Source organism: Raphanus sativus, chromosome 6, assembly GCF_000801105.2.
Source record: "Raphanus sativus cultivar WK10039 chromosome 6, ASM80110v3, whole genome shotgun sequence".
Classification (NCBI taxonomy): Eukaryota; Viridiplantae; Streptophyta; class Magnoliopsida; order Brassicales; family Brassicaceae; genus Raphanus; species Raphanus sativus.
In genome coordinates, this window is record NC_079516.1 from 363,126 (window position 1) to 388,322 (window position 25,197).

The 25,197-nt window shown below is 35.9% G+C and overlaps 4 protein-coding genes, 1 non-coding gene and 3 pseudogenes across 5 annotated transcripts; 3 read left to right on the forward strand and 5 right to left on the reverse strand.

Moving 5' to 3' along the window:
• Positions 1 to 1,066: 1,066 nt before the first annotated feature.
• LOC130496771 (protein DOWN-REGULATED IN DIF1 11-like) lies at positions 1,067 to 1,649 on the reverse strand (annotated as a pseudogene).
• A 749-nt stretch (positions 1,650 to 2,398) lies between these two features.
• Positions 2,399 to 3,349, reverse strand: LOC108807582 (uncharacterized; annotated as a pseudogene).
• A 1,324-nt stretch (positions 3,350 to 4,673) lies between these two features.
• LOC130496655 (protein DOWN-REGULATED IN DIF1 11-like) lies at positions 4,674 to 5,159 on the forward strand. The gene has a single exon (XM_056988920.1). The coding sequence runs from the start codon at positions 4,674 to 4,676 to the stop codon at positions 5,157 to 5,159; it is 486 nt and encodes a 161-aa protein (XP_056844900.1).
• Positions 5,160 to 9,064: 3,905 nt separating this feature from the next.
• On the reverse strand, positions 9,065 to 9,171 carry LOC130497193 (small nucleolar RNA R71). The gene has a single exon (XR_008936204.1). It is a non-coding gene; the product is annotated as a small nucleolar RNA R71 (small nucleolar RNA).
• A 6,268-nt stretch (positions 9,172 to 15,439) lies between these two features.
• Positions 15,440 to 16,449, forward strand: LOC108807583 (ankyrin repeat-containing protein ITN1-like). Its single transcript, XM_018579854.2, has one exon. The coding sequence runs from the start codon at positions 15,440 to 15,442 to the stop codon at positions 16,280 to 16,282; it is 843 nt and encodes a 280-aa protein (XP_018435356.1). The 3' UTR covers positions 16,283 to 16,449.
• A 3,558-nt stretch (positions 16,450 to 20,007) lies between these two features.
• On the reverse strand, positions 20,008 to 20,583 carry LOC108807584 (50S ribosomal protein L10, chloroplastic-like; annotated as a pseudogene).
• A 243-nt stretch (positions 20,584 to 20,826) lies between these two features.
• On the forward strand, positions 20,827 to 22,257 carry LOC108809015 (nascent polypeptide-associated complex subunit alpha-like protein 3). The gene is made up of 4 exons (XM_018581137.2): positions 20,827 to 20,976; positions 21,200 to 21,272; positions 21,518 to 21,648; positions 21,748 to 22,257. The coding sequence occupies exons 1-4, from the start codon at positions 20,920 to 20,922 to the stop codon at positions 22,096 to 22,098; spliced, it is 612 nt and encodes a 203-aa protein (XP_018436639.1). The 5' UTR covers positions 20,827 to 20,919; the 3' UTR covers positions 22,099 to 22,257.
• A 1,672-nt stretch (positions 22,258 to 23,929) lies between these two features.
• On the reverse strand, positions 23,930 to 24,861 carry LOC108810653 (uncharacterized). The gene has a single exon (XM_018582758.2). It carries the CDS (start codon positions 24,726 to 24,728, stop codon positions 24,021 to 24,023), a length of 708 nt encoding a protein of 235 aa, XP_018438260.1. The 5' UTR covers positions 24,729 to 24,861; the 3' UTR covers positions 23,930 to 24,020.
• Between the last annotated feature and the right edge of the window lie 336 nt (positions 24,862 to 25,197).

Sequence of the window (25,197 nt, forward strand, 5' to 3'; positions counted from 1 at the left end):
TAAACATAGATCCAAGTTTCCATTAGTTACATTTTTTACTTAAGTGAAATATTATTTCCAACGTTTTACATTGAATGTAATTTGTTTTCTTCAATGGTCTTTATTATAAATGCCGTTAAACATTTTTCTTACATATTCAAAATAAATTTTTAATTTTCTCTTATTTTGAGTTCATTAGTTAATAAGTTTAGGCTCTGACATTCATAATCTCCAAAAGTAACATGAAACAATCATAGATCAGCTCCATGATGTAAAAAGCTAACTCTGACGACCAATCTCTCACCTTTAAGGCATGTCATGACAATGGAACATGTGAACTTCACTGCCATCATACATAGGCGAAGAATCAACACTGTTATTTCTGCTTGAAGCACGACGCACTTCTTCATTGTTACCTGGAACATCATCTAGAATCAAACTTCTTCAGTAAAAACTGGAAAGCACATAGAAAGAGAAGACATAAGCCTATTCAAATTTCAGATGATAAAGATACTTAATTAATGAATAAGATGATGAAAAAAATAATAAATAGGCTTTAAAGAATATATCATCCATCTGTTCGAAATCATCAATTGAAGAAGCACTGTAGAAAGACTTTGATCTCTCGGACTCTGCTTCTTCTTCTTCTTCATATCTATATGGCCAACAAAAACATTTATATGTAGTTTCAGGGGAGTTCATGTACCTTTCACTACACATACCAATAGATGTTTATGTTTATATGAGTTCATAGTTGTATAGATGCTTAAGAGTTGTTGAAACATGATGTTCTTTTCATATAATGGGAGTTACCTTTTTTTCCTTCCATATATAGTTTTCTAACTTTTTAAATTCTTTTTGCTAGGTTATCAAACAATATAATTTATTCGAGTTACAAAGAAAAAATATACAATTTTGTTTAATAAGATTCATGTGCAATTATGTTTAACTGCATTAGATTTAAGAACAACGAATTAGAGTTAAGAAGAACGAATTGGCCGATGAAAATTTGATTTGATTCTATATAGATATAATAATATAACAAACCATTATTTTTTAATACATCATATATTATGAAAATGTTCAATCAAGATAACTCAATCGCCTCATGGTGAGATAATGAAGGATTTTCAACTACTTTAGAACATCTATCCCAAACATGGTTAATTCTAAAAGAAACTCGAGAAGCAAAGCGTTTCAGTTGATATAATCGAAACATAATCTTTTGAATCTCCATGTAGCATTTTTTTCCAGCCCTTAATATCTTCTTACAACACTTTCTTGGAACATGTTCATTCGTAAGAATCTCTTTAAGAACATCTAGACCACATTTCCCAATGGGCTCCATCTTGTCCATGCATGTTTGGAGATACATTTGGTATTTTGGTGGAAGATTCTCTAGCATATGATCATTGTAATCTTGTGAAACCCGCGATGTCGCATCCACTAAATCAAAAATGTGACTGGGATTGATCAGTGGTTTATCCTCAACATTTTCTTGTCCCAAATTTGGATGCGAAGCCGGCGATGTGGCATCCACTAAATCAAACACGGGACTGGAATTGATCAGTGGTTTATCGTCAACATTTTTCTTGATCCAAATTTGGATACGCATATGATACCAAAGTGGTAATTATGAAAAACACCAAAAAGATTGTTTTAGTCTCCATCCTGTATGATTACCTTTTAATTCTTCCTTGAATTGTTTTGTTTTTATCCTATTATCATGATTTGTATATATATATATATATATATATATATATAGTAATAAAGTGATTTTGAATGTTACTGATGGTGTTTTGTATTAATTAATAAAATAACTTATTTTTAGTTGTTTTGAAACAACATAATTTCTTTATTAATTTATTCAGCTCGAAGAGTAACATTTAAATTGATTTTCTATGTTTTATGCATTGATTGTTAACTAATACTCACTATGCTTCATGTGTCTTTAAAATTTTGCATACAATTAAGAAAATTAATAATTTTGGTTTTATCCTTATTAAATATAATATTTTGTTTGAATTTATTTACAAATGAACTAAAAATAAGAATCAATTGAAAAAAATAGTTTAAATATGCATGAACATCTATTTACCTATTGTTTGTAATAAAGGGAAATGTAGTGTTCTTGGTTTGATGACATTAGTGCCGCATAAGTTGTAAACAACATGAAGTTTCGCATCAGTTAAACATTTGCAATTTTCCTTGTCTGCATTGACTGAAGATCATGTACAATATTCATGTGAAAATCTAAAGCATACATGATCCTTTTTCATAAAGACATAACAACTTTAAGTTATCAAGTCAAGCTGCGCTCGGTGTGGCAAATTCCACATACCATGGATGCTACAAGCCATGAACTCTCACACCTAACATAGATGTTCTATCTAGGTTTATCCGACAATGGCATAAACACTCATGCTTTCTGCAGTCAAACAAAAAGAGTAGATCAAGTAAAACGAATCATGCAAGAAAACGACAGTAGTAAGTAAACTATGAGATTTAAACCTGCACTGGGAGGTAGAGCTTGAACTCCAGAGGAAGCTCTTCATCTGAGTAGAGACGGTCAGCAAAATATATCCTCCTGAGACGGCAGTTAGCATGAACCTGATCTCGCAAAGTCTCGGCGTAGTTAGTCCCATCAGCCCTCCTAGTAAGATCAGGTAAATTCAACTGTATCTGATTTCATCCCTCATCCATCTTCAAAGGCATTGTACAAATATATGGCTTCACTCTAGTCACAGACTACAAAACAAACATAATAATTCAACACAAAGACATCAATTAACTGCATAAGCGGATTCAGAGACTGAAAGAAACAAGAGGGAAGAAAAACTTACTTGAAAGTTAGAAGCTTGGAAACGCCTACGAACATCCTTATCATCAAGAATCTGAATCTCGAAGGAGAAATAATTCTTCATGTTCTTCACTACCAATACCCAAAAAGGAAGCTTGATACCACGAGTTGCAGACAGATCAGCAGGACATGTAATGTACGTAGACTGAATGTTTGATCCAACTACTTCAAGCACATTGGATTGTATGTCATCATCACGGCAACGCTTCACATGTCCATCTTCAACTATGAATCAAAAAGAAAAACATTATAGATGCTTAGCTAAAACACTAAATTTGATTGAAATCTCTAGAAAAATTAGAAGATAAAGGTATATTAAATCAATCGGTCACCTTCTTTGTCCCATATCTGAAGAGGCTTACTTCTGCAAAAATAAAAATAAAAACATATGTCTCAACACAATCAATGGTTTTAGAGAATATATCGAAAGAGTCTTAGGAATCACACTGAAACGTACCCTAGACTGTAAAGAATAGAGAGGAAGCCAGACTGAAACGTGTTCTTGAACATGTCTTACTTCTTCTTCGATTCCCAGAAAGAAGAAAGGTGTAGAAATAAAATTATCAATGCACAGAGAGACGCTCCTACTGACTTAATCGTTTAGGGCTTGGCCTCGGCCCATTAATATATGTGTTACTGTTATCCTTGAGGTATACATCCTGTCATGCATTAAATCAAGAGAAAATTGGCTCCCATAGGTCTAAAGGTGACCATAGTTAGAGAATAATCCCTCATAAATAGAAAATAATTTTGATTCCAATTTTACTCTTGTAACCTATACAACCTAACTCTTGCATAGTATTTGATTCCAATTCAATTTTATGCTCATTTATATGACTCAAATAGGCTTAAATTGTTATAAATTGGTTAAATCGATTTAAATCGATATAAACTAGTCAAAATATGTTAAAATAAGCAATAATGTTATTACAAATCTAAATTTTTGTCTAATTTCTTTTGGTTTGCACATTTATTTTGATAATTTATCACAATTATTTTATAATTAAACTTAAATACTAAAATATGTCATATAAATATATAATATATATAAAATAAATCAACAATTTGTTAACGTCTAGGCCTCGTATAGGTTCCGAATAATTTGTATAGTCGCTAGTCCTCTATTAAGCGCCTAGTTACCTCCTAGAATATTGGTTAATGTGTATCTATATTATTAAAACTCAAGTATCTTTGAAAATTGTTTGGAAACATGAATAATAGTATAAAATGAATATAATGTTGTTTGGAAATATGAATAACAATATATTAGAAAAAATGATAATAGCTTATGTTATTAAGAAAAATATATTATGAAAAGAACATTGTGTTCAATAATTTAGAAACATATATTCAAGTTTCCATTAGTTACCATTTTTTTACTTAAGTGAAATATTACTCCCACCGCTTGATATTAAATGTAATATTTAAAAAACGCTTTTATATAAATGTCTTTATACATTTTTCATACATATTTAAACTAACTTTAAATTTGTTCTTTTTAGTCCATTGGTTGATAAATTCAAAAAAAAAATATTTAGCAAGTTTAAAACCAAAATTACTAATTTTCTTAATTTGTATGCAAAAATACATGAAACATAGTGAATATTCAATGCCTGAAACATAAAAATCAATTTGAAAATGTTACTCATAGAGTTAACTAAATTAATAAAGAAATTATGTTGTTGCAAAACAACTAAAAATGTTATTTTATTAATTAATACAAAACAATAACATTCAAAACCACTTGATTACTATAAATATATACACTTATAAATCATGGTAACATGAAAAAGCAAAACAATTCAAAGAAGAAGTTAAAAAGTAATCATACAGAATGGAGTCTAAGACAATTTTCAAGGCATTTTTCATAATCACCACTTTAGTGTCATATGCGTATCCAAATTTGGGTCAAGAAGATGTTGAAGATGAACCACTGGTCAATCCTGCTCGCGAGTTTGATAGATTGGATGCGATATCGCCGGCTTCGGAAAATTACAATAATTATATTCTAGAGAACCTCCCACCAAAATACAAAGCATATATAGAAACATGCATGGGTAAGATGGGGTACATTGGTATTGAGAAATGTGGTGATAATGTTCTTAAAGAAATTCTTACGAATGAACATGTTTCAAGAGAGTGTTGTCTGGAGGTAGTAAGAGCTGGAAAAAAATGCCACATGGAGATTAATAAGTTGATGTTTCGATTTTATCAACTCAAACGTTTTGCTTCTCAAGTTTCTTTCAAAATTAATGAGATTTGGAACAGATGTTCTGCTGAAATTGAAAGTCCTTCATCATCTGTTGATGGCACGATTTAGTTTCTTTGATTGAATCTTTTGTTATATTATATGACGTATTATGAAATAATGGTTTATTATCTATTCTAACTATATAAACAAGATCAATTTTTCATCAGCTTATTCGGGTTCCTTATTCTAATGTTGTATAAAACACTCTAATGCATATATTGGGTTGTTCTAACTAGTGTTTGTTTAGCATTGTTTTGTAGTTTATCAAATATAAAACATAATTGCACATGATTTTTGTTAAACAGAATTGTATATTTATTTCTTTGTAACTCGAATATATGATGGTGTTTGAAAATAAAATAAATTTATGAAAATAAATAAAAAGTGAGAGAATGATATAGGAAAAAATATGTAACTTTCATTTTTCGTGAAACAAAAATGTTAATCTCATTTTTATGATCCTAGCTATGACTTAATATGAAAATTCCTTATAACGATTTGTGAATTAATTATCTAAAGCTCTTTTCACTGTTTTCACAAAACATATAACTTATTTGTTTTTTCAAGGTATATATCATCTCTTCTTTTCTAATAATCCCAATATAGAATGAAATCAAATCATTGTGTTCATAGGATCAAAATATAGATTCTCATGAGAAGACTGATCAGAGGGACAATTACTTGATCAAAGGGACAATATGCTTATGCTTAATGGCCTAATACTCTATATGAAAAAATAACACTGTGTTCAAAAATTTAGAAGATTTTATTCAAATATAACGAGTAAGAACTCATATAAACATAAATTCAGAAGAATAATCAAGAGAAAATATTTCATGATTGTCTATGTTCTTGGTATTTATCTCAAACGGCTTTCAAATTATATATCCACAGTCATCCTTGTTCATGTTCTTTCTTCTTCTTCTTCTTCTTCTTCTTGCTTGCTTGCTTGTTAAAGATTTATGTAGTACTTAATCATAAAGATCTATCAGACAAGAGTATACAAAGCTCTTTACAATTCTTTTCAAAAATATATATACTTCGTCTACAAATTTTATTTGGTTTTGCAAAGTCGATATGATCATCACTATATCTAGACTATGTAATTATTTCAAGAAACATATATCAAAAGTTTCCATGAGTTACCATTTTTTTTACTTAAGTGAAATATTACTCCATACATTTGATATTAAATGTATTTTTTTAAAAATGTTTTTATTATAAATATTTTAATACATTTTTCATACATATTTAAACTAACTTTCAATTTGTTCTTTTTAGTTCATTAGTTGATAAATTCAAATAAGAAATTATATTTAGTAAGTTTAAAACCAAAATTACTAATTTTCTTAATTTGTATGCAAAAATACATGAAACATAGTGAGTATTTAATTTACAATCGATGCCAAAACATATATATCAATTTGAAAATGTTACTCTTAGAGCTAACTAAATTAATAAAGAAATTATGTCATTGCAAAACAACTAAAAATGTTATTTTATTAATTAATACAAATCAATAACATTCAAAATCACTTGATTGCTATATATAGATACACTTATAAATCATGGTAATAGGAAAAAAAATATCCAAAGCAGAAGTTAAAAGTTAATCATACATAATGGAGACTAAGACAATTTTCATGGCATTTTTCATTATTACCACTTTGGTATCATCTGTGTATCCAAGTTTGGGACAGAAAGATGTTGATGATGAACAGTTGGTCCATCCCGGCCACGAGTTTGATACATTAGATGCAATATCACCGGCTTCGCAAGACTACAACACTTATATGCTAGAGAACCTCCCACCAAAATACCAAGCATATCTCGAATCTTGCGGGAAAAATATGGGGCCCAATGGTACTTGATGTCTTGCATATTTGCATTGTTTTAACCATTCATTCATAAGCATTTGCATTATATAGATTAGGATTTAGACATGTTTAGGTTGCATTTGGCATACATATGTCTCTATCAGGTATTGGAACACCACATGGAGTTCTTAGAGACATTTGGAAGCAAAGTGATCAAAAAGGGGGTGAAAGATGAGCATGGATGGAGGCCTTAGAGAAATCTTCTGTTTCTAAGATTTTGTGGAGACACAGGAAATTGAGTTAGCTTTCTAATGGAAGTGGTTTCAAGTCATTTGGAGATGTAATGAAGGAGTTATGATCAATTTACTAGAGGCATATCCATCCTGGTCGAGAACCGCAGAGTGACCTTCTGGAGCGACCCCCTAAGGTAGCTCCCAACCAGAGCGACCAACCAGAGCGACCCACCTAAGTAGCTCGCATTTTCATCGCCCGGAGACACAAAAATGGAGTCTGGAGCGACCTCTCAGAGCGACCCCCCAAGGTCGCTCCAGCCCCTTTTGCTACACGATTTTATGATTTTTCAAGGACCTTTTTGCAATTTCTTATGCACGTTTTTACTCTGAAAAACCTAATGTTTAAGTATGTTGTAGCCACCTTTTGGCAGATTATCTTTGATCTATTGAAGAACACAAACTCTCTTAAGAAAAAGATTTCTTTTTGGCTTGATTTGTGATTGTTCTTGTGATTTCTCTTCTATTTCTCTATATGATTCATCTGAAATCCATCATGGGTTCAAGAGGAATCATGGGGATTAGTGAGTAATCACCTTTTGAATTCATGGGTTAGGGAGATTAAGGGTGATTAGGCTAGTTCTAGGATGTTTTAGTGTAGATCATTCTTGTTCCTTGCTAGTAGAGTATTCATAATGCATCATTTGAGTAGGCCACTCAAAGGGTGATCTCTAGGCATTTCCCACCCAAAAGGTGTTTGATGAAATGCCTGAGTCAACTCTCCTAGGCTTTTAGTGTACTTTGCCAAAGAGATTTGTTGTTAAAGATGCTAAGATAGCTAATAGACTTGTTAGTAATGATTGCTTGCATGTTATTCAACCAAAGACATTTGATGTTTGAGACATGTTAGCAAATGAGCATTCATCTAGACATAGAGCTTGCTTAGAATTGTGTCTAGGCTTAAGGTTAGTAGTTTGATTGATTCATTTGTCATCCTTAGTTCGAAACCTGATCACCCAAGGTCTAAATCCCTATACCCATGAGTTCTCCTTTCCAATAGCTTAAAAGTATCATTTTTATTGCTTTGCTTTAGCTTTAATCATTAGTTTAGAAATCTTCAAATCACTGATTGCACTTAGATTAGGCAAATACTTGCATTCTCACTGCTTTGAGTCCCTCAGAACTGGTTCGACAAACTTACTTCCACTATACTATCATTTGACTTAGGAGCCTCAAAACTCCTAACATCAAATTGGCGCCGTTGCCAAATTCTGAGTTTGATTTGAACATTGAGATTTAGTCATTTGCTTGAGACTAAGTCATTTTTATTTTTGTAAGTTACTGATTCTCTTCTTCACTCTTTGTGATTTTCAGGTGTATGAACTTGAGGAGCAAGGGTACATCAAACCTTGTTCCAAGAGCCACAGACATCAGAGCTTTAGAGAGAGAGTGTACTAGAAAGAGAAGACAAGAAGAGCAACAGGCTCAACTGCAGCCACTGGAAGCTGCAATGGAAGAACAACAAAATCCTCAGAACCCCAATGGACCTCAACAGCGACCAGCTCGCCCCATTGGCACTTATGACCGCCCCAACATCCATGGTCCTAGACTTGGAATTCGAGCACCAGCTGTGGCTGCTAACAACTTTGAGATCAAGTCAGGACTGCTAAACTGCATAGAGAACAACAAGTATCATGGTCTGGCTGTGGAGGACCCATTTGATCACTTGGATAAGTTTGACAGCTACTGTGGTATGTCAAAGACTAATGGTGTATCAGAGGATGTCTTAAAGCTCAAGCTATTCCCTTTCTCTTTGGGGGATAAGGCACGTCAATGGGAGAAGTCTCTACCAAGTGACTCTATCACCACTTGGGAAGACTGCAAGAGGGCATTCTTGGAGAAGTTCTTCTCCACCTCAAGAACTGCTAAGTTGAGGAATGAGATCTCCAGCTTCCAACAGAAGAACTTGGAAGGATTCAGTGAAGCTTGGGAGAGATTCAATGGTTACCAAGCTCAGTGCCCACACCATGGATTCTCTAAGGAGAGCTTGCTGAGCACATTCTACAGAGGTGCTCTTCCTAAGTACAGAGCCAGACTGGATACAGCTAGCAATGGGTTCTTTTTGGGGAGAACTGAGGAAGAGGCAGAGGCTCTGGTTGACAACATGGTTAAGAGTGATGCAGTCTACAGTGGAGACCATGACAGAAGCAGCAGAGGTGATGACAATCAAACAAGGAATGAGATAAAGGCTCTTCAGGAGAAGATTGACAAACTCATTGCTGATAAGGCCACACAAGCGCAGGTGAACTTTGTTGGCAACCCAAGCCAGGAGATACCTCCTCCTGTCAATGAGGTTGATGGTTTGGAAGGGCAAGAAGAATTGTGTTTCATCAACAGTAATGGTAGCTGGTACAAGAAGGAACCCAACTTTCAGTACAACAACTACCAACAGAAGCCCTATTCAAACAACCAGCAGAGTGGTTATCAGCCTCGAAACAACCAGCAGAGCAACTATCAGCCTCAGCAAAACTCCTCTCCTAGCTCCTCTGCCCCTCAACAGAGCAGCACTGATGCCTTACTGAAACAGATCTTGGAGTCTCAGACTAGAAGTGAGAAGCATGTGGGCTATGAGCTGAAGAACCTTCACTCCAAGATTGATGGGAGCTACAATGAGCTCAACAACAAATTCTCCCACCTTGCTTCTTCTGTCAAGAATTTGGAGAATCAGTTTGCTTCCATGAGCTCCCACCAGAACCGCCAGCAAGGATCTCTACCTGGCAAGTCAGATCAAAACCCCAAGGAAGCAAAAGCTGTCACACTTAGGAGTGGTAAGCAGTTGACTCCTGTAACCCTCACCAAGGATGCTGAGAAACAAGGTGAGGAGGTGGCCATTAACCTAGATGATGAAGTGGTCATTGTTGATGAGAAGACAGATGCTGAGATCTTGGAGAAGATTGTGAAAGCCAAGGGTAAAGGAAAGGTTGGAGAAGAGAAGAAAACAACAAAAGATGGTGAATCTGCTGCTCCAGCAAGTGAGAGCTCTCCTGCCCCCCTCCCTATGAACCAAAGCTTCCATTCCCTGGTAGATTCAAGAAGCAGCTGCTACAGAAGTACAAGGCTTTGTTTGAGAAGCAGATGAGTGAAGCTCAGGTTACAATGCCCATCATTGATGCTTTCATGCTGATTCCTCAATACAGCAAACTCCTGAAAGATGTTGTAGCTGCTAAGAAGAAGGAGATGGAGGGCATGATGGTTCTGAGTCATGAGTGCAATGCCATCATTCAGAGGCTAGATGCTCCAGAGAAGCTAGAGGATCCAGGATGCTTCACACTCCCTTGTGCTCTTGAACCTATGGTATTTGAGAAATGTCTCTGCGATTTGGGAGCTAGTGTCAGCTTGATGCCTTTGTCTGTGGCAAAGAAGCTTGGCTTCACTCAATACAAGAAGTGTAGACTCTCTCTGGTGTTGGCTGATCGTTCAGTGAAGTACCCTGTGGGCATCCTAGAGAACCTTCCTGTGAAGATTGGAAGGTATGAGATACCTACAGATTTTGTGGTGCTTGAAATGGGTGAGGAGGCTCAAGACCCATTGATTCTTGGAAGGCCATTCTTAGCTACAGCAGGAGCTATTGTGAATGTGAAAGAAGGGAAGATTGACCTCCATTTGGGCAAGGAGAACATCCTCCACTTTGACATCAAGGAGAAGATGAGGACCCCACTGTATTTGGACAAGCCTTCACCATTGAAGAGATGAATCCTCCTCCTGCTGATGATAACTTTGATGAGCTACCACCTGAGGAAGATGGAGTGTCAACTCCACTCTCTGCACCTATTCCAGCCTGATCCAAAGGAGGCAAAGTCAAGCTAGAGACTTAAAACAAGCTCACTTGGGAGGAAGTCCCATGAGTATCCTTGTATATATTGCATTAGTATTTGCATTATCATTTTATTGCATAAAACAATGGAAAGTGAAGTTGTGTGCAGGTATTGAGCATAAAGTCGGACACCAAAGCGATCTCATCGCAGCGACACCTTTAGGTCGCTCCAGCTGGGAGCGACGTCGCTCAAGCGAGATGCCGAGGTCGCTCGCGTCACACGCGAGTGGAAACACAGAAACCGCAGTCAGGGCGAGGTCTCGCAGCGACGTCACGAGGTCGCTCCAGCTGGGAGCGACCTGCCGCAGCGACCCCCATACCTCGCTCCACGGAAGGTAACACACAATCCCACTTTTCTTTGTATTTCACATTTCCATTGGGTACCTCACTCACACAGAGACTGTGTGATTTAAGTGTGGGGGAGGTACCAAGTATTTGATCATGTTTGTTTTCATGATTTTGAGTCTCATGCATTGCATATTACATTCTTATTTGCATAGAAAAAAAAAAAATTTGAAAAACACAAAAAGAATCATTTAGTTGCATCATTTGCATTTTTAGGATTGAGTCTAGAAGCATATAGGTTGCATTCATGCATTAGGGGGATTTCAACCTTGTAAAGAGCTCATGCTAAGTACTGAATTTGTTGACCTTTGTAATCATGACAAGTAGCTTGAGCACCCTTTAGAAAGCTTGTAAACTTCGCGCCTTGAATGCTCCTCTTGAAACTCATTTGACTGTTGATACTCTCTCTTTGAAGCAAGCTCCTGTTTTAATGTCTCTTGCATATGGTCCCTTGTGTACTAAGTCATGGATATACACACTTGAGTTGTCCCATCTGTTTTACCAATCTTTTTGACAAACTCAAGTGGTACTCCACTCCCAAAACCCATACCTCCTTTTTAAACCATCATTATTTGTTGAGTGAGGCCTCTTTGGAAAGCTTTACATGTGCATAATGTTGAGAGTATTGGGAACGACAATGCTTAGTCTCCATTCTTGCTAGATTAGTCACTCTATTGTCTAGCTATAGGAAGGGGGTGAGTGTTGTGATTGTGATTTGGGAATATGAAAGGTTTGACTCTTTGTGCTTAAATGATTAGTCTTTATGGGATAAGTGGAGAAGTATCTAGCTCTTATTGTGAAAAGTCTTGGCCCCCAAATATAAAAAAAAAAAAAAAAAAAAAAAAAAAAAAAAGAATGAAAAAGGGGGCTAGCAAAGTTGTTAGGAGCTATGATTTGTTTTAAAATTGTGAAAAATCCCTTATTGATTTCAAAAAGAAAGAGTCTGATGTGAAGAATGTTCTTGGGATCTTTTGGTGAGAGATGTGAGTTGGGTTTGACATTGAGGAATAATTAAATATCTTGTATGTTTGGGAAAGGGTAGAACAATGGAGATTGAGCATTGTATGCATGAGTTGATCCCTTTCTTAGATATATTATGTGTAATGTCAAAGCTACTGTGTTTTGAGAGTAAAACCACCTCTGATTTCACTTGCATTAAAGCCTTTGTCTTACCAAACCAAATGACTTGGACCAGTTGACCATTTGTGAGATGTCTATTGAGTTTGCTTCATAAATGTTAGAGAGATGTGGATTTGTGGTTTGTGGATGCATGATTAATGAGTGTAGAGATCAAAGGAGCTGGGATAGGCTTAGAGAAGTTAGAGATGGATGAAATCTTTGCTCTTGCTATTTGGTATGATTATGCAAGGTTGTTAGGTTGAGAACTAAGAAGAGTTTCTTTTGGTTATGAGTCCCCACCTTCAAACCTCTTCTCCTTGGTTCTTGAAAGTTTACTTGTGGACAAGTAAAGGACTAGTGTGGGGGAGTTGATGTCTTGCATATTTGCATTGTTTTAACCATTCATTCATAAGCATTTGCATCATATAGATTAGGATTTAGACATGTTTAGGTTGCATTTGGCATACATATGTCTCTATCAGGTATTGGAACACCACATGGAGTTCTTAGAGACATTTGGAAGCAAAGTGATCAAAAAGGGGGTGAAAGATGAGCATGGATGGAGGCCTTAGAGAAATCTTCTGTTGCTAAGATTTTGTGGAGACACAGGAAATTGAGTTAGCTTTCTAATGGAAGTGGTTTCAAGTCATTTGGAGATGTAATGAAGGAGTTATGATCAATTTACTAGAGGCATATCCATCCTGGTCGAGAACCGCAGAGTGACCTTCTGGAGCGACCCCCTAAGGTAGCTCCCAACCAGAGCAACCAACCAGAGCGACCCACCTAAGTAGCTCGCATTTTCATCGCCCGGAGACACAAAAATGGAGTCTGGAGCGACCTCTCAGAGCGACCCCCCAAGGTCGCTCCAGCCCCTTTTGCTACACGATTTTATGATTTTTCAAGGACCTTTTTGCAATTTCTTATGCACGTTTTTACTCTGAAAAACCTAATGTTTAAGTATGTTGTAGCCACCTTTTGGCAGATTATCTTTGATCTATTGAAGAACACAAACTCTCTTAAGAAAAAGATTTCTTTTTGGCTTGATTTGTGATTGTTCTTGTGATTTCTCTTCTATTTCTCTATATGATTCATCTGAAATCCATCATGGGTTCAAGAGGAATCATGGGGATTAGTGAGTAATCACCTTTTGAATTCATGGGTTAGGGAGATTAAGGGTGATTAGGCTAGTTCTAGGATGTTTTAGTGTAGATCATTCTTGTTCCTTGCTAGTAGAGTATTCATAATGCATCATTTGAGTAGGCCACTCAAAAGGGTGATCTCTAGGCATTTCCCACCCAAAAGGTGTTTGATGAAATGCCTGAGTCAACTCTCCTAGGCTTTTAGTGTACTTTGCCAAAGAGATTTGTTGTTAAAGATGCTAAGATAGCTAATAGACTTGTTAGTAATGATTGCTTGCATGTTATTCAACCAAAGACATTTGATGTTTGAGACATGTTAGCAAATGAGCATTCATTTAGACATAGAGCTTGCTTAGAATTGTGTCTAGGCTTAAGGTTAGTAGTTTGATTGATTCATTTGTCATCCTTAGTTCGAAACCTGATCACCCAAGGTCTAAATCCCTATACCCATGAGTTCTCATTTCCAATAGCTTAAAAGTATCATTTTTATTGTTTTGCTTTAGCTTTAATCATTAGTTTAGAAATCTTCAAATCACTGATTGCACTTAGATTAGGCAAATACTTGCATTCTCACTGCTTTGAGTCCCTCAGAACTGGTTCGACAAACTTACTTCCACTATACTATCATTTGACTTAGGAGCCTCAAAACTCCTAACATCAGTACTGTGAAATGTAATGTAGATGTTCTTAAAGAGATTCTTACAAATAAACCTTTTTCCCGAGAATGTTATCTGAAGGTAGTAAAAGCGGGAAAAGAATGTTACATGGAGGTTAGAAAGTTTATGTTTTGATTATATCAACTCAAACGTTTTGCTTCTAAAGTTTCTTTCAAAATCAATAAGGTTTGGAATAGATGTTCTGCTGAAGTTGAAAGTCCTTCATCTTCTCATGATGACGTGAATGAGTTATCTTGATTAAACATTTTTATATTATATGATGTATTATAAAATGATGTTTTGTTATACTATTCTATCTATATAAAATGAAATCAATGTTTCATCAGAATATTCGTTCTCCTAATTTTAATCATGGATTGTCCTATCAAGTATTTTATGTTTAGCATAGCTTTTAGTTTATCAAATATAAAATCTAATTGCACATGAATCTTTTCAAACAAAATTGTATATTTCTTTCTTTGCAACTCAAATAAATTATTTTGTTTGAAAATCAAGTAGATTTATAAGAACAAATAAAAAGTGAGAGAACGATATAGAAAAAAAAACAATATATAACTCTCATTTTTTCTTCAGAACATTAATCTCATTTTTATGATTCTAGCTAGGATCTCATTGCAAAATTCTCGATAGTGATTTATGAATTAATTATGTAAGCTCTGTTACAATGTTTTCCAGAAAACATATAATTTCTTTGTGTTTTCAGGTCATCCTAAATAAGATGATCACTATTTTTACGCCATCATATGAAAGGGGTAAGTACCAAAGAAAATTGGGGTGAACAGAAGATGAACTCCCCTGAAAATGCAGAGAAATTTTTCGATTAAGATGGTTTTAATGGGTAAGGATTGTTGGGTATTAGGACAAGTGAATACATAATCAAATTAAATCAACAGATTTGAGAACCCATAATTTTAACCTTATCTTTAAATTTAACAGTAATCACAAAATTCGAACTCTATTAAAACTTAGTAGAGAAACTTTTAATCAGTTACAAAAATATAACTTAGTAAAAGGTTTCCATAAAATATACAAAACTTGAGATTTTTTTAATATAATAAAAGAGAAAAGTTAAATAAAGAATCAAATATTTTAGACCATGGTTATTGAAGGGTTCTAATCCAATATCTTTGATTTAGCATATTGGCATCATGTTCTTGCAGATTGTGGAACTGTTACTGTCACTGCCAGATACCAACCCCAATACTTTGACTCGGGAACGCAAGACAGCACTCGACATTGCAGAGGGTCTTCCACTCTCAGAAGAATCTTCATACATAAAAGAGTCTCTTGCCCGTTGTGGAGCTCTCAGGGCAAACGAGCTGAACCAGCCAAGGGACGAGCTGAGAAGCACCGTCACACAAATCAAGAACGACGTTCATATCCAGCTGGAACAGACCAAAAGAACCAACAAGAACGTTCACAACATTTCGAAAGAGCTCAGGAAACTCCACAGAGAAGGGATCAACAACGCAACCAACTCAGTAACCGTCGTGGCTGTCCTCTTCGCAACCGTGGCTTTCGCGGCTATTTTCACAGTGCCTGGAGGAGACAACAACGACGGATCAGCGGTGGTTGTAGGCAGAGCATCGTTCAAGATCTTCTTCGTCTTCAACGCGATCGCGTTGTTCACTTCTCTGGCCGTCGTGGTGGTCCAGATCACGTTGGTGAGAGGAGAGACAAAGGCCGAGAAGAGGGTAGTGGAAGTGATCAACAAGCTGATGTGGTTGGCGTCGATGTGTACATCGGTGGCGTTTCTTGCGTCGTCGTACATAGTGGTTGGGAGGAAGAACGAGTGGGCGGCGGAGCTTGTGACGGTTGTTGGGGGTGTGATCATGGCTGGTGTTCTTGGGACGATGACTTATTACGTGGTGAAGTCGAAGAGGGTGAGGTCAATGAGGAAGAGGATTAAGAGTGCTCGTAGGAGCGGTTCCAACTCGTGGCATCATTCGGATTACTCTAACTCGGAAGTTGATCCAATTTTCGCAATCTAATAATGTCCATTGAGAGATGATTAATCATGTAAATATATTTGGTGAAGAGAGCTAGACTAGATGATCTTGTGGATAAAGCCTGAACATCATCAATAGGCAAACACAGTAGTCACAGGTTTGTAAACACTGGTCAACTCATTATATTCCAAAAATTAAGTTAACCATTGTATTATTCAGAAACAGAGGAGCATCAGCATTAGTGTGTTTGTAAGTGAAACTACTTGCAGACATTTGTATTATTGATCATATCAACTTTTGCTACACATTTCTAAGTCTCTTCCAACCATACATAAATCATTTCTAGTGCCTGATGCTGAATTTGAACCAAGATATTGAGCTTGCTTATGCACTATTTGTTGTCGAAATAAAGGTGGCACCACACACAGCCATTACTATAACTTACATTCAGAGACAAAAGAAGACGCTGAGAAAGAAAGTCGCAGAGACCAAAACAAGACAAAGAATGATGTAAGGCTTGGTTAAGAAGGCAATGCTCATCTAAACAAACAAGTCACTACTCGCAAGTAGCAGCAAAACAACCAGTGCATAAGATTGTCAACATTAAGTATAAACCTTAAGAACTTGTACACAAAGCCACTGTAAGAAATCTCAATCCAATTGTAACAAACCAAAAAATCACTGGTCTCAAACTGAAGTTTTGAATTCTATTACAAAAATCATTGAATAAAGTTGAATAAGTGTGAATAAATTTTTATAAGTGTAATGGGATGTGTGAAAAAAATTATTGTGAAGAAATATAGATATTTGAGTTTATAGAAAAAGTATAAATCTTATAAAACTATGCTCAGATAATTATGGAAACTTTTATATATTATTTAGAGAAATGTAAAGATTATGTCCAAATAGTTTTAGAATATTGAAAACATTCCACAAAAGCATATCAATTTGATGTGACTCCCTCGTTTTCTCACTGAACACAAAACCATGAAGACGTTTTGCCCAAAATACGTGCAGTTCATGCAAATACAACTAAGCGTCTGCTCAATCCAGATAGGGTGAGTAAGCTTCAAAGCTATAAAACTATCAAAACCCAAAGGATCTTGTGTCTGCAAACAGTCCGCTGACAATGCTGTTAGGAAAAAAAAAATGATGTAAGCGGAATCCACCTCCAGATACAGGGATCTTTAGCACCGTACAAGATATAAATCAAAACCTTGGCAAGCCTCTTCAAGCTTGGGTACAGTGTCTTTTTGTGCTTCAAGAACTTGGTAAAGAGACCTCCAAAATACTCGAAAATCTGTATTGTTTTTTCAAGAAGTATTTTTGATAAGATACTCAGAATTCTGTATTGTTTTTCAAGAATTATTTTTGGTAAGGACATAACTTTTATGTGTGTTTGGTGTGTATTCATGTCTTACTTATGTTTATTATTTGTTTTAGATTGCAAAGGAGAAGTTATACCACTTATTTCTTCCACTCCACCAGTAATTGGTTCAAACTAATATAGCGTCTAAAGAGTAACAAAATAATGCCTTCTAACTATAACTAAGAACTTTAATATATATTGTTAAAATACTGAAAATATTATTAAAAATCTATTATTTTCAAAGAAATAAAATACAACACATCAAAATATTAATTTTGAAAAAAAATATTTGTTTTTTTCTAAAAAAAAATCTATGATAGATAATAGACAATTTAGTTAAAACACTTGACTATTTGAAATTAGGAAATTATTTTTTAGGAAACTATTATCTATCGTAGATAATCCTTTATAAATGAAAAAAATTATTTCTACATAAGCAACTAAAATCAAAATTGACCTTAAGAAATTTCTTTTGTGTTTAGACAACAGTCTTTCATTTGTTTAGAAATTTCAGCATGTCAGCCTTTTTGTAGTGGCATTTGACAAAATTTCTAATTATAATCCTTTTACGAGTAGTATTGTCTTAAAAATCCAAAAGTTATTATCTATATAGTAGAACAAAATATATGATAAAATCATGTATTTATCAATTCCGCCTTGTTTAATTTTATAGTACTTCACAAGTTTTATATTACAATAATTTACCAAAAAAAAAGAGAAAAAGACTTAGAAGAAACAACTATTCTGACAAAGAAGATTAATCACAATAAAATGTGTAATACGAGAAACTAATAATTAGATTTATTATTTTAAAAAAGAAAACTTGTGATGTTTGTAACACTAGATAGCAGCAAAAGCACTCCAAGCAGATACTCAGCCTATAGCCACTGTTGATCCTTTTTACTAATACACCTTCCATTTCATTAAGATACATATTCTAGAAAAATCACACATATTAATAAAAAAATTTAAATATATATTGCTTTTTGTGTTTAACAAATTTTCACAAGTAGTAGCAAATCAAAGTTCAATAAACATAATTAATTTTCTTGAAATTTGTTATTTATCATTATTATATGCATGGAAAATGTAAAATATTGATTTTTTTGAAACAAAATATTTTTCCAAAAAATGGATTATTTTAAAACAGAGGGAGTAGTATTGTTTTACAAATCCAAAAGTTATTATCTGTCTAGTAAAGAAGATCCTCAATGATGCTCGGCCTATGATCAACAAACTGATGTGGTTGGCATCGATGTGTACATCGGTAGCGTTTCTTGCATCGTTGTACATAGTGGTTGGGCGGAAGAAGGAATGGGCGGCAGAGCTAGTGACAGTTGTTGGCGGTGTGATAATGGCTTGTGTTCTTGGAACCATGACTTATTATGTGGTGAAGTCGAAGAGGCAATGAGGAAGACGATTAAGAGTGCTCGCAGGAGCGGTTCAAACTCGTGGCATCATTCAGATTACTCAAACTCAGGAAGTCGATCCTATCTTCGCAATCTAAAATTCATTGAGAACTAATGATCATATAAATATATTTGGTGAAGGGAACTAGACTACCCTGAAACATCATCAGCAGGCAAACACAATTGTCACAGCTTTGTAAACATTGGTCATTTCATTATATTCCAAAAATTCAGTTAACCATTGTATTATTCAGAAACAGAGGCGCATCAGCACTGGTGTGTTTATAAGTGAGACTCATTTGCGGTCTTGATCGGATCACTGGAGCTGCACAGTTATAAGGCTCTTCCAGCCATACATCATCTCTAGTGCCTGATGCTGAATTTTAACCAATATTTGGAGCTGCTTACGTTCACTATAAGTTGTCCAAATCATGTTAAAACCACACACAGCCACTACTATATAGCTTACTGAAATAATACTAGTGTTCTAAAAATTGGCATAGACTGCGCTCAGACATTTGCCTAGTCGACAAATCAATAATTTTTTGGACTTTTTTAAAAAAAGAATCGGTATATGCACTCAAAAAATCAACATAGACTTCCCGCCTAATCAATAACCATATAAAAGGCTTAGCTACCATCTAGTGATATCATGAACGTTGGCGTACTGTGTTTCCCCGTATGATTCAACAAAGCAAAGAATGATGCAAGGCTTACTTCAGTATCTGATTCCTCATCTAAACAAAGTCACTATTCACAAGTAGTAGTAAAACAACCTTTGAATTATAAGACTGTCGACATTTAAGTATCAACCTTAAGAACTTGCAGACAAGGCCATGGAAGTGAAGTAACCGTAAGAAATCTCATCAATCCAGTTGTAACAAAACAAGAAACCACTGGTTCTGAAACTGAAATTTCGAATATTATTTTTCACAATAAATAACCTATTTTTAATTCCGGAAGAACAAAACACAAAAAGAGGATTTTTTTTTTTTTACAGCTCATTGTTAGTCCGAATCATTACCATTACGCTGCAGCACTCTCTCATTGTCAGACGCAGATTGTGCCTGCAACGTGTTGACATAATCTAACGCAGCCCAATACAAAGTACCAAACGGCACATCAGAATGAGACGACGGCGGCATCGTCTCGATAACCTTATAATCCCGAGGACCATACAGTTTCTCCTCAAACACAGCACCTCCCAAGTTATTACTATCAAATAACTTCTTCTCCTTCTGGAAATTAACGAACGTCTTCAAAGCTGCGGGGATGTCTTCGGTCTGGACGAAGATCCAAGCGTTCATACCTTTCATACACGGCTTCTGAGACTCCCATTTGGTTCCTTCCAGCGCTTTGAAGACTAGAGCGTTCTTGGCGACGAGGAGCTTCGTGTTGCTGCTTCACGGTGAGGCCGTTGTAGTTGATTCCGATGATGAAGTGGCAGTTCTGGAGGTTGATCCTCGTCTTACCTGCCACGAGGAGAGCTCTTCGAAGGTTAGACATCGTGCGATCGATCGAGTTGAGATTTCGAAATAAGATTTAAGCTAGGTTTCTCTCAGAGGTTTTACACAGTGGTCGTACCAGTTTAATCATGGTTTACAATATAAATTGAAGTCTTGGTTGGTTTAGTCATTGTAATATGAAGAGCATAACAGAATGTAACGAACTTTTATTTTTTGGACAGACGGAGTTTTTTTTTTTTAACTTAACGACTTTCAACAGTTAAGCCCAATGGATAAGGTTTACATTACCCAATTGATATAACTCTCTGGGCCTTTTGATTTTTGTCAGTAATAATAATTCAAGTTAGGTCTCTTTCTTCTAGGGTTTTAAGGTTTCAGCACAGTTTCACGAATCTTTTTTTCTCTCTCTTCTTCAATTGACACATAGCAATCATCATGACTACCGAAGAGAAAGAGATCCTCGCCGCCAAATTGGAAGAACAGAAGATTGATGTAAATTTTTTTATCTTTTTACGTACTCTCTCTTCCTACAACTAGAGTGAGTTCAGATTGTGTTTTGGCGGATCTTGGTGTTTTGCTTCGTATATGTAAATCTTAGAGCTATGCAGCATTAGATCTGAATTCCATTTGTTCAAACTTCGTTAAAATCCCTTTTTAATTATAGATTAGCATTGCCTATGTCTGATTAGTTTGGTTATTGGACTGTTGTGTATAGCTTGATAAGCCCGAAGTTGAGGACGATGAGGATGATGACAACGATGATAAAGATGATGATGATGATGCCGAGGGTAAGTCATTTGTTCATTTACATCAACAAAATACTACATGAATGTTGTACAGCACCTAGTACTATGTTGTTAGTTAACATTTTGGGCAGATTGGTTGATGCTCAGAATCTATGGATTTATAATTGGTAAAATAGGATGAAATGAATATAACTGTACTGTGCGAATCGCGAGACTAGTGGTTTGCTTCTTGTTTGTGGAGCTACATGTATTCGTTCTAGATTTCTGAGATGTGATTGGTGAAACAGGGCAAGATGGAGAGGGAGGAGGAAAGTCAAAACAAAGCAGAAGTGAGAAGAAGAGTCGCAAAGCCATGCTCAAGCTCGGTATGAAACCCATCACCGGTGTCAGCCGTGTCACCGTCAAAAAGAGCAAGAACGTCAGTCATTTCTTTTTCTTTTTCATACTCAAATCTTTATTCCCCTTATTATGTTAATAGTACATGTAGTGATGATGGACATTGCTCTCTTAATCGCAGATCATGTTCGTCATATCAAAACCTGATGTCTTCAAGAGCCCAGCATCAGACACATACGTAATCTTTGGAGAGGCCAAGATCGAAGACCTGAGCTCTCAGATGCAGTCGCAAGCTGCGGAGCAGTTCAAGGCTCCGGATCTCAGCAACGTGATCAAGGGCGAATCGTCGTCGTCCAGCGCTGCTGCAGTGGTGCAGGATGATGATGATGAGGAAGTCGACGAGGAAGGTGTTGAGCCAAAGGACATTGAGTTGGTGATGACACAAGCAGGTGTGCCCAGGCCGAGAGCCGTGAAGGCTCTCAAGGCTGCTGATGGAGATATCGTCTCTGCCATCATGGAGCTTACCACCTAAACCAAAAACCAAACTTAAGATGTGGTTTGACTTGAGTTATATGGTCCCAGAGATTTTCAAGTTTTTGTTTCTATCTTGAAGTGATTTTTCAATGTTGTATCAGTATTACAGTTTGGTTTGTTATTCAATTATCAAGCGTCAGTGGAGAGTTTCAGACAACTCTGCAGCTCTAACTTCACAGACCATTGACTCAGGGAAGAACTGTTCTCTCGACAGACCCCGCACATTTTTCAAGTGCTGATCAAACGGAACAATACCATCTTGAAACGACTTATCCAATGAATAAACAGCATCTTCAAATCTCTAAATCAAACGCAGTACACTCCACCATCTGCTTGAAGAGTGTGCCGACACAGTCGAAGACATTATCTGCATCCAGACTCAACCAAGTTCTTGGTTTTGCTTTGATTCTCTATAACACAAGAGTTAAGAACATCAGTATTCATGAAGACAACCTGTAACTGATGTACAAGTTGCAAACACAGTGTCTCTTCCGCCTCTCTTCTCCTCAGCCATAAAAAGTACTAATACTTTACGAGTGTTAATTACTCTTATGCCCTTCACATATATTTATACTCACGAATGAAAACACAATTTCTCAACTAACTTCATATATTAAACCAAATGTATCGATAGCAGTTTACCCAAGGATTTTAATATCGACACTACATGGAAAAAATATATTTCGTATTCAATCCCGGTTAGCTAGAGATTCAACAGAAGCATTTAAATTGGACGAAATTAAATCAACGCTAAAATCCTCAGTTATTGATAGTGTTCTTGCGAGAGAGAGATAGAAGCGGAATATTTTCTTGTTATCGTTCTCGAGTGTGTATGTTTATCATGTACACGTACATGAAAACTTTTTTCACAGTTGATCTTTGGATGCATTCATACAGTTATAATCGGACGCTTAATAATTAATATGGATGTATTATAAAATTAGGCCCTTATTATGCTATTTGATGAAAGATCTCAAAATTTTAAGAAGATAAAAGAAGAATAATTTTGGTATATTTATCAAACTAGGATTGTTAATGGATTAATTTGTTAGGATAGGTGATCTTTTTTTTTTTTGATCAACGATCGGTGATCTTCTTAAATCGAACATATAATTGAAAAAACTCAACTCAGCCTTTACCATATATATATAAGGTTTGAAAAGGTGGTTAAATTTAGTCCAGTTTTGGTCATTATTATATGATTTGAGGTAAAATCCAGTTCAAATTCAGCAACATTAATAATATCTCTAATATATGGGAGTATTTATGTTTAGATTATACAAATCCAAATATTTAGTGTCCTTGTTGATTAATAGATTGTTTCTTGAAATCTAGGGGAAGATTTTGATTTGTTGAAAACATTGAAATCAACTTTATTACAATGAGATTGTCAACGGTTACAGTCACCTCAGTCTTGGTAACACGAGACGAGCCAGTGAGTGTAGTGAAATTTTAGACCGTTGAGAAATTGAGATGCATGCATATGGGTAGTAGGACTTATCCTTTGGCATCTCTCACGTCACGTCTCTTGTACGATCACTGTATGCATCTGTCTGGCGTCAGGCGTCCTGCATTAGGCTTATATAGGACACACGCGACCGTAGCAAATCATGTTTGTCTCCATAGCCAACTGTTCGAATATACTAATACTATTGTGACAGTGTCCTATTGCATAATTTCATTATCCTACTACTTCGTCTTATACCTTACTCCAAAACAATTATATAACACATAAAATCATTTAAACTTCTTCAAAACATTTTTGGATATTCGTTCCATAAACTTCTCTAACAGGTGAAAACAACTCGTTCCTAGTCACAATCTAAAACAATATAAAGATTAGACAATAAAGTGTCATTATTAACGAGTGAATACAAACTTTGTTTCCCACATCCTAACAAAAGAAGAAAGATATATCTTTCAAACTTGCCATAAACGAGCATCAACACCGAGCTTGAAAGAAACGTAAGCATCCACCGACGCCTGAATCAACTGCTCATTGCTAAGGTACCCCACGCTCCAATCACTCTTGCTTATCTTCCGATCTAGCCTCACCCCTTCAAGCCCCATACACTCCTCAACAATCTTCTCAAACGAACGACCGCTCAGACTCCTACCTTCTTGATTCGCGAGGTACTTCCTCACATCAAGAAGCTCTCCGATCTCCAACCGGTGCCTCGTCATCTTGAGCTTCCTCTCGTCTTGGCTGTTCCAGAAACCGACAAAAGTCGTGTTTGGATTCGTGAGGAACCGTCGAAGGATGTTGGGGACGCGCTTGCAGTAAGAGAGCTGGACGATGAGAACTGACGTTCCCACGCATATCTGGAGAGTATCCGCTGCACGGTCGTACGCCGGCGGCGAGAAGTGCCACGACGGTGTCCACTGGACGCCGACTCCGACGACGAGAGGGTGAGGAGAGCGCGAGCGACGGTGACGGTAGATGATGTTAAAGATCCAGCGTCTGATGATGGAGGGAGTCTCGGTTTGAGTGACGTCCAGGTTCTGTCCGAAGAAGTCGACGAAGTAGACTTGTTGAGTCTTGTACTCACCCATGGTTTTGATCGTTGGAGCCATTTTGATTTTTTTTTTCTCTGATTTAGGGCTTTTGTTTTGTGATTTTGTTCTCATATATTATATGGCATCCATATAAATAGCTAACGCCTTAAAAAGAAACTGAACTAAAGCGTTATTGTGATGATAGATTAGAACCTTCACGAAGGTCTGATCGTTTTTATAGACATTTGATTTCTTTTTTTCTCTATTTTGAAATTTGAATGAGAGAAAAATTGCCGCTTTAGGGCTTGTACATTGTCCACTATATAGACATTTGGTTTCTTTTCTTATTGTAACAGTCGGAGGGTAGTTTAATTTGGTGATATATCCACTATTGTCGTACTCAAGAGTAAATTGTCGCCGTTGATCTTCGTAAAATTGATGTCAGATAAATTTGAACGGTTGAGATGTATGTAGGCTAGGTCTAGCCTATCCACTCTGCACGCCATTTACTCCAACTTCAAAAGAATTACTGATTTTCTTTTCTTTATTTTCCCTTTCATTAATTACTGATATTCTTGACATAAAAAATAATTTTTTCTCT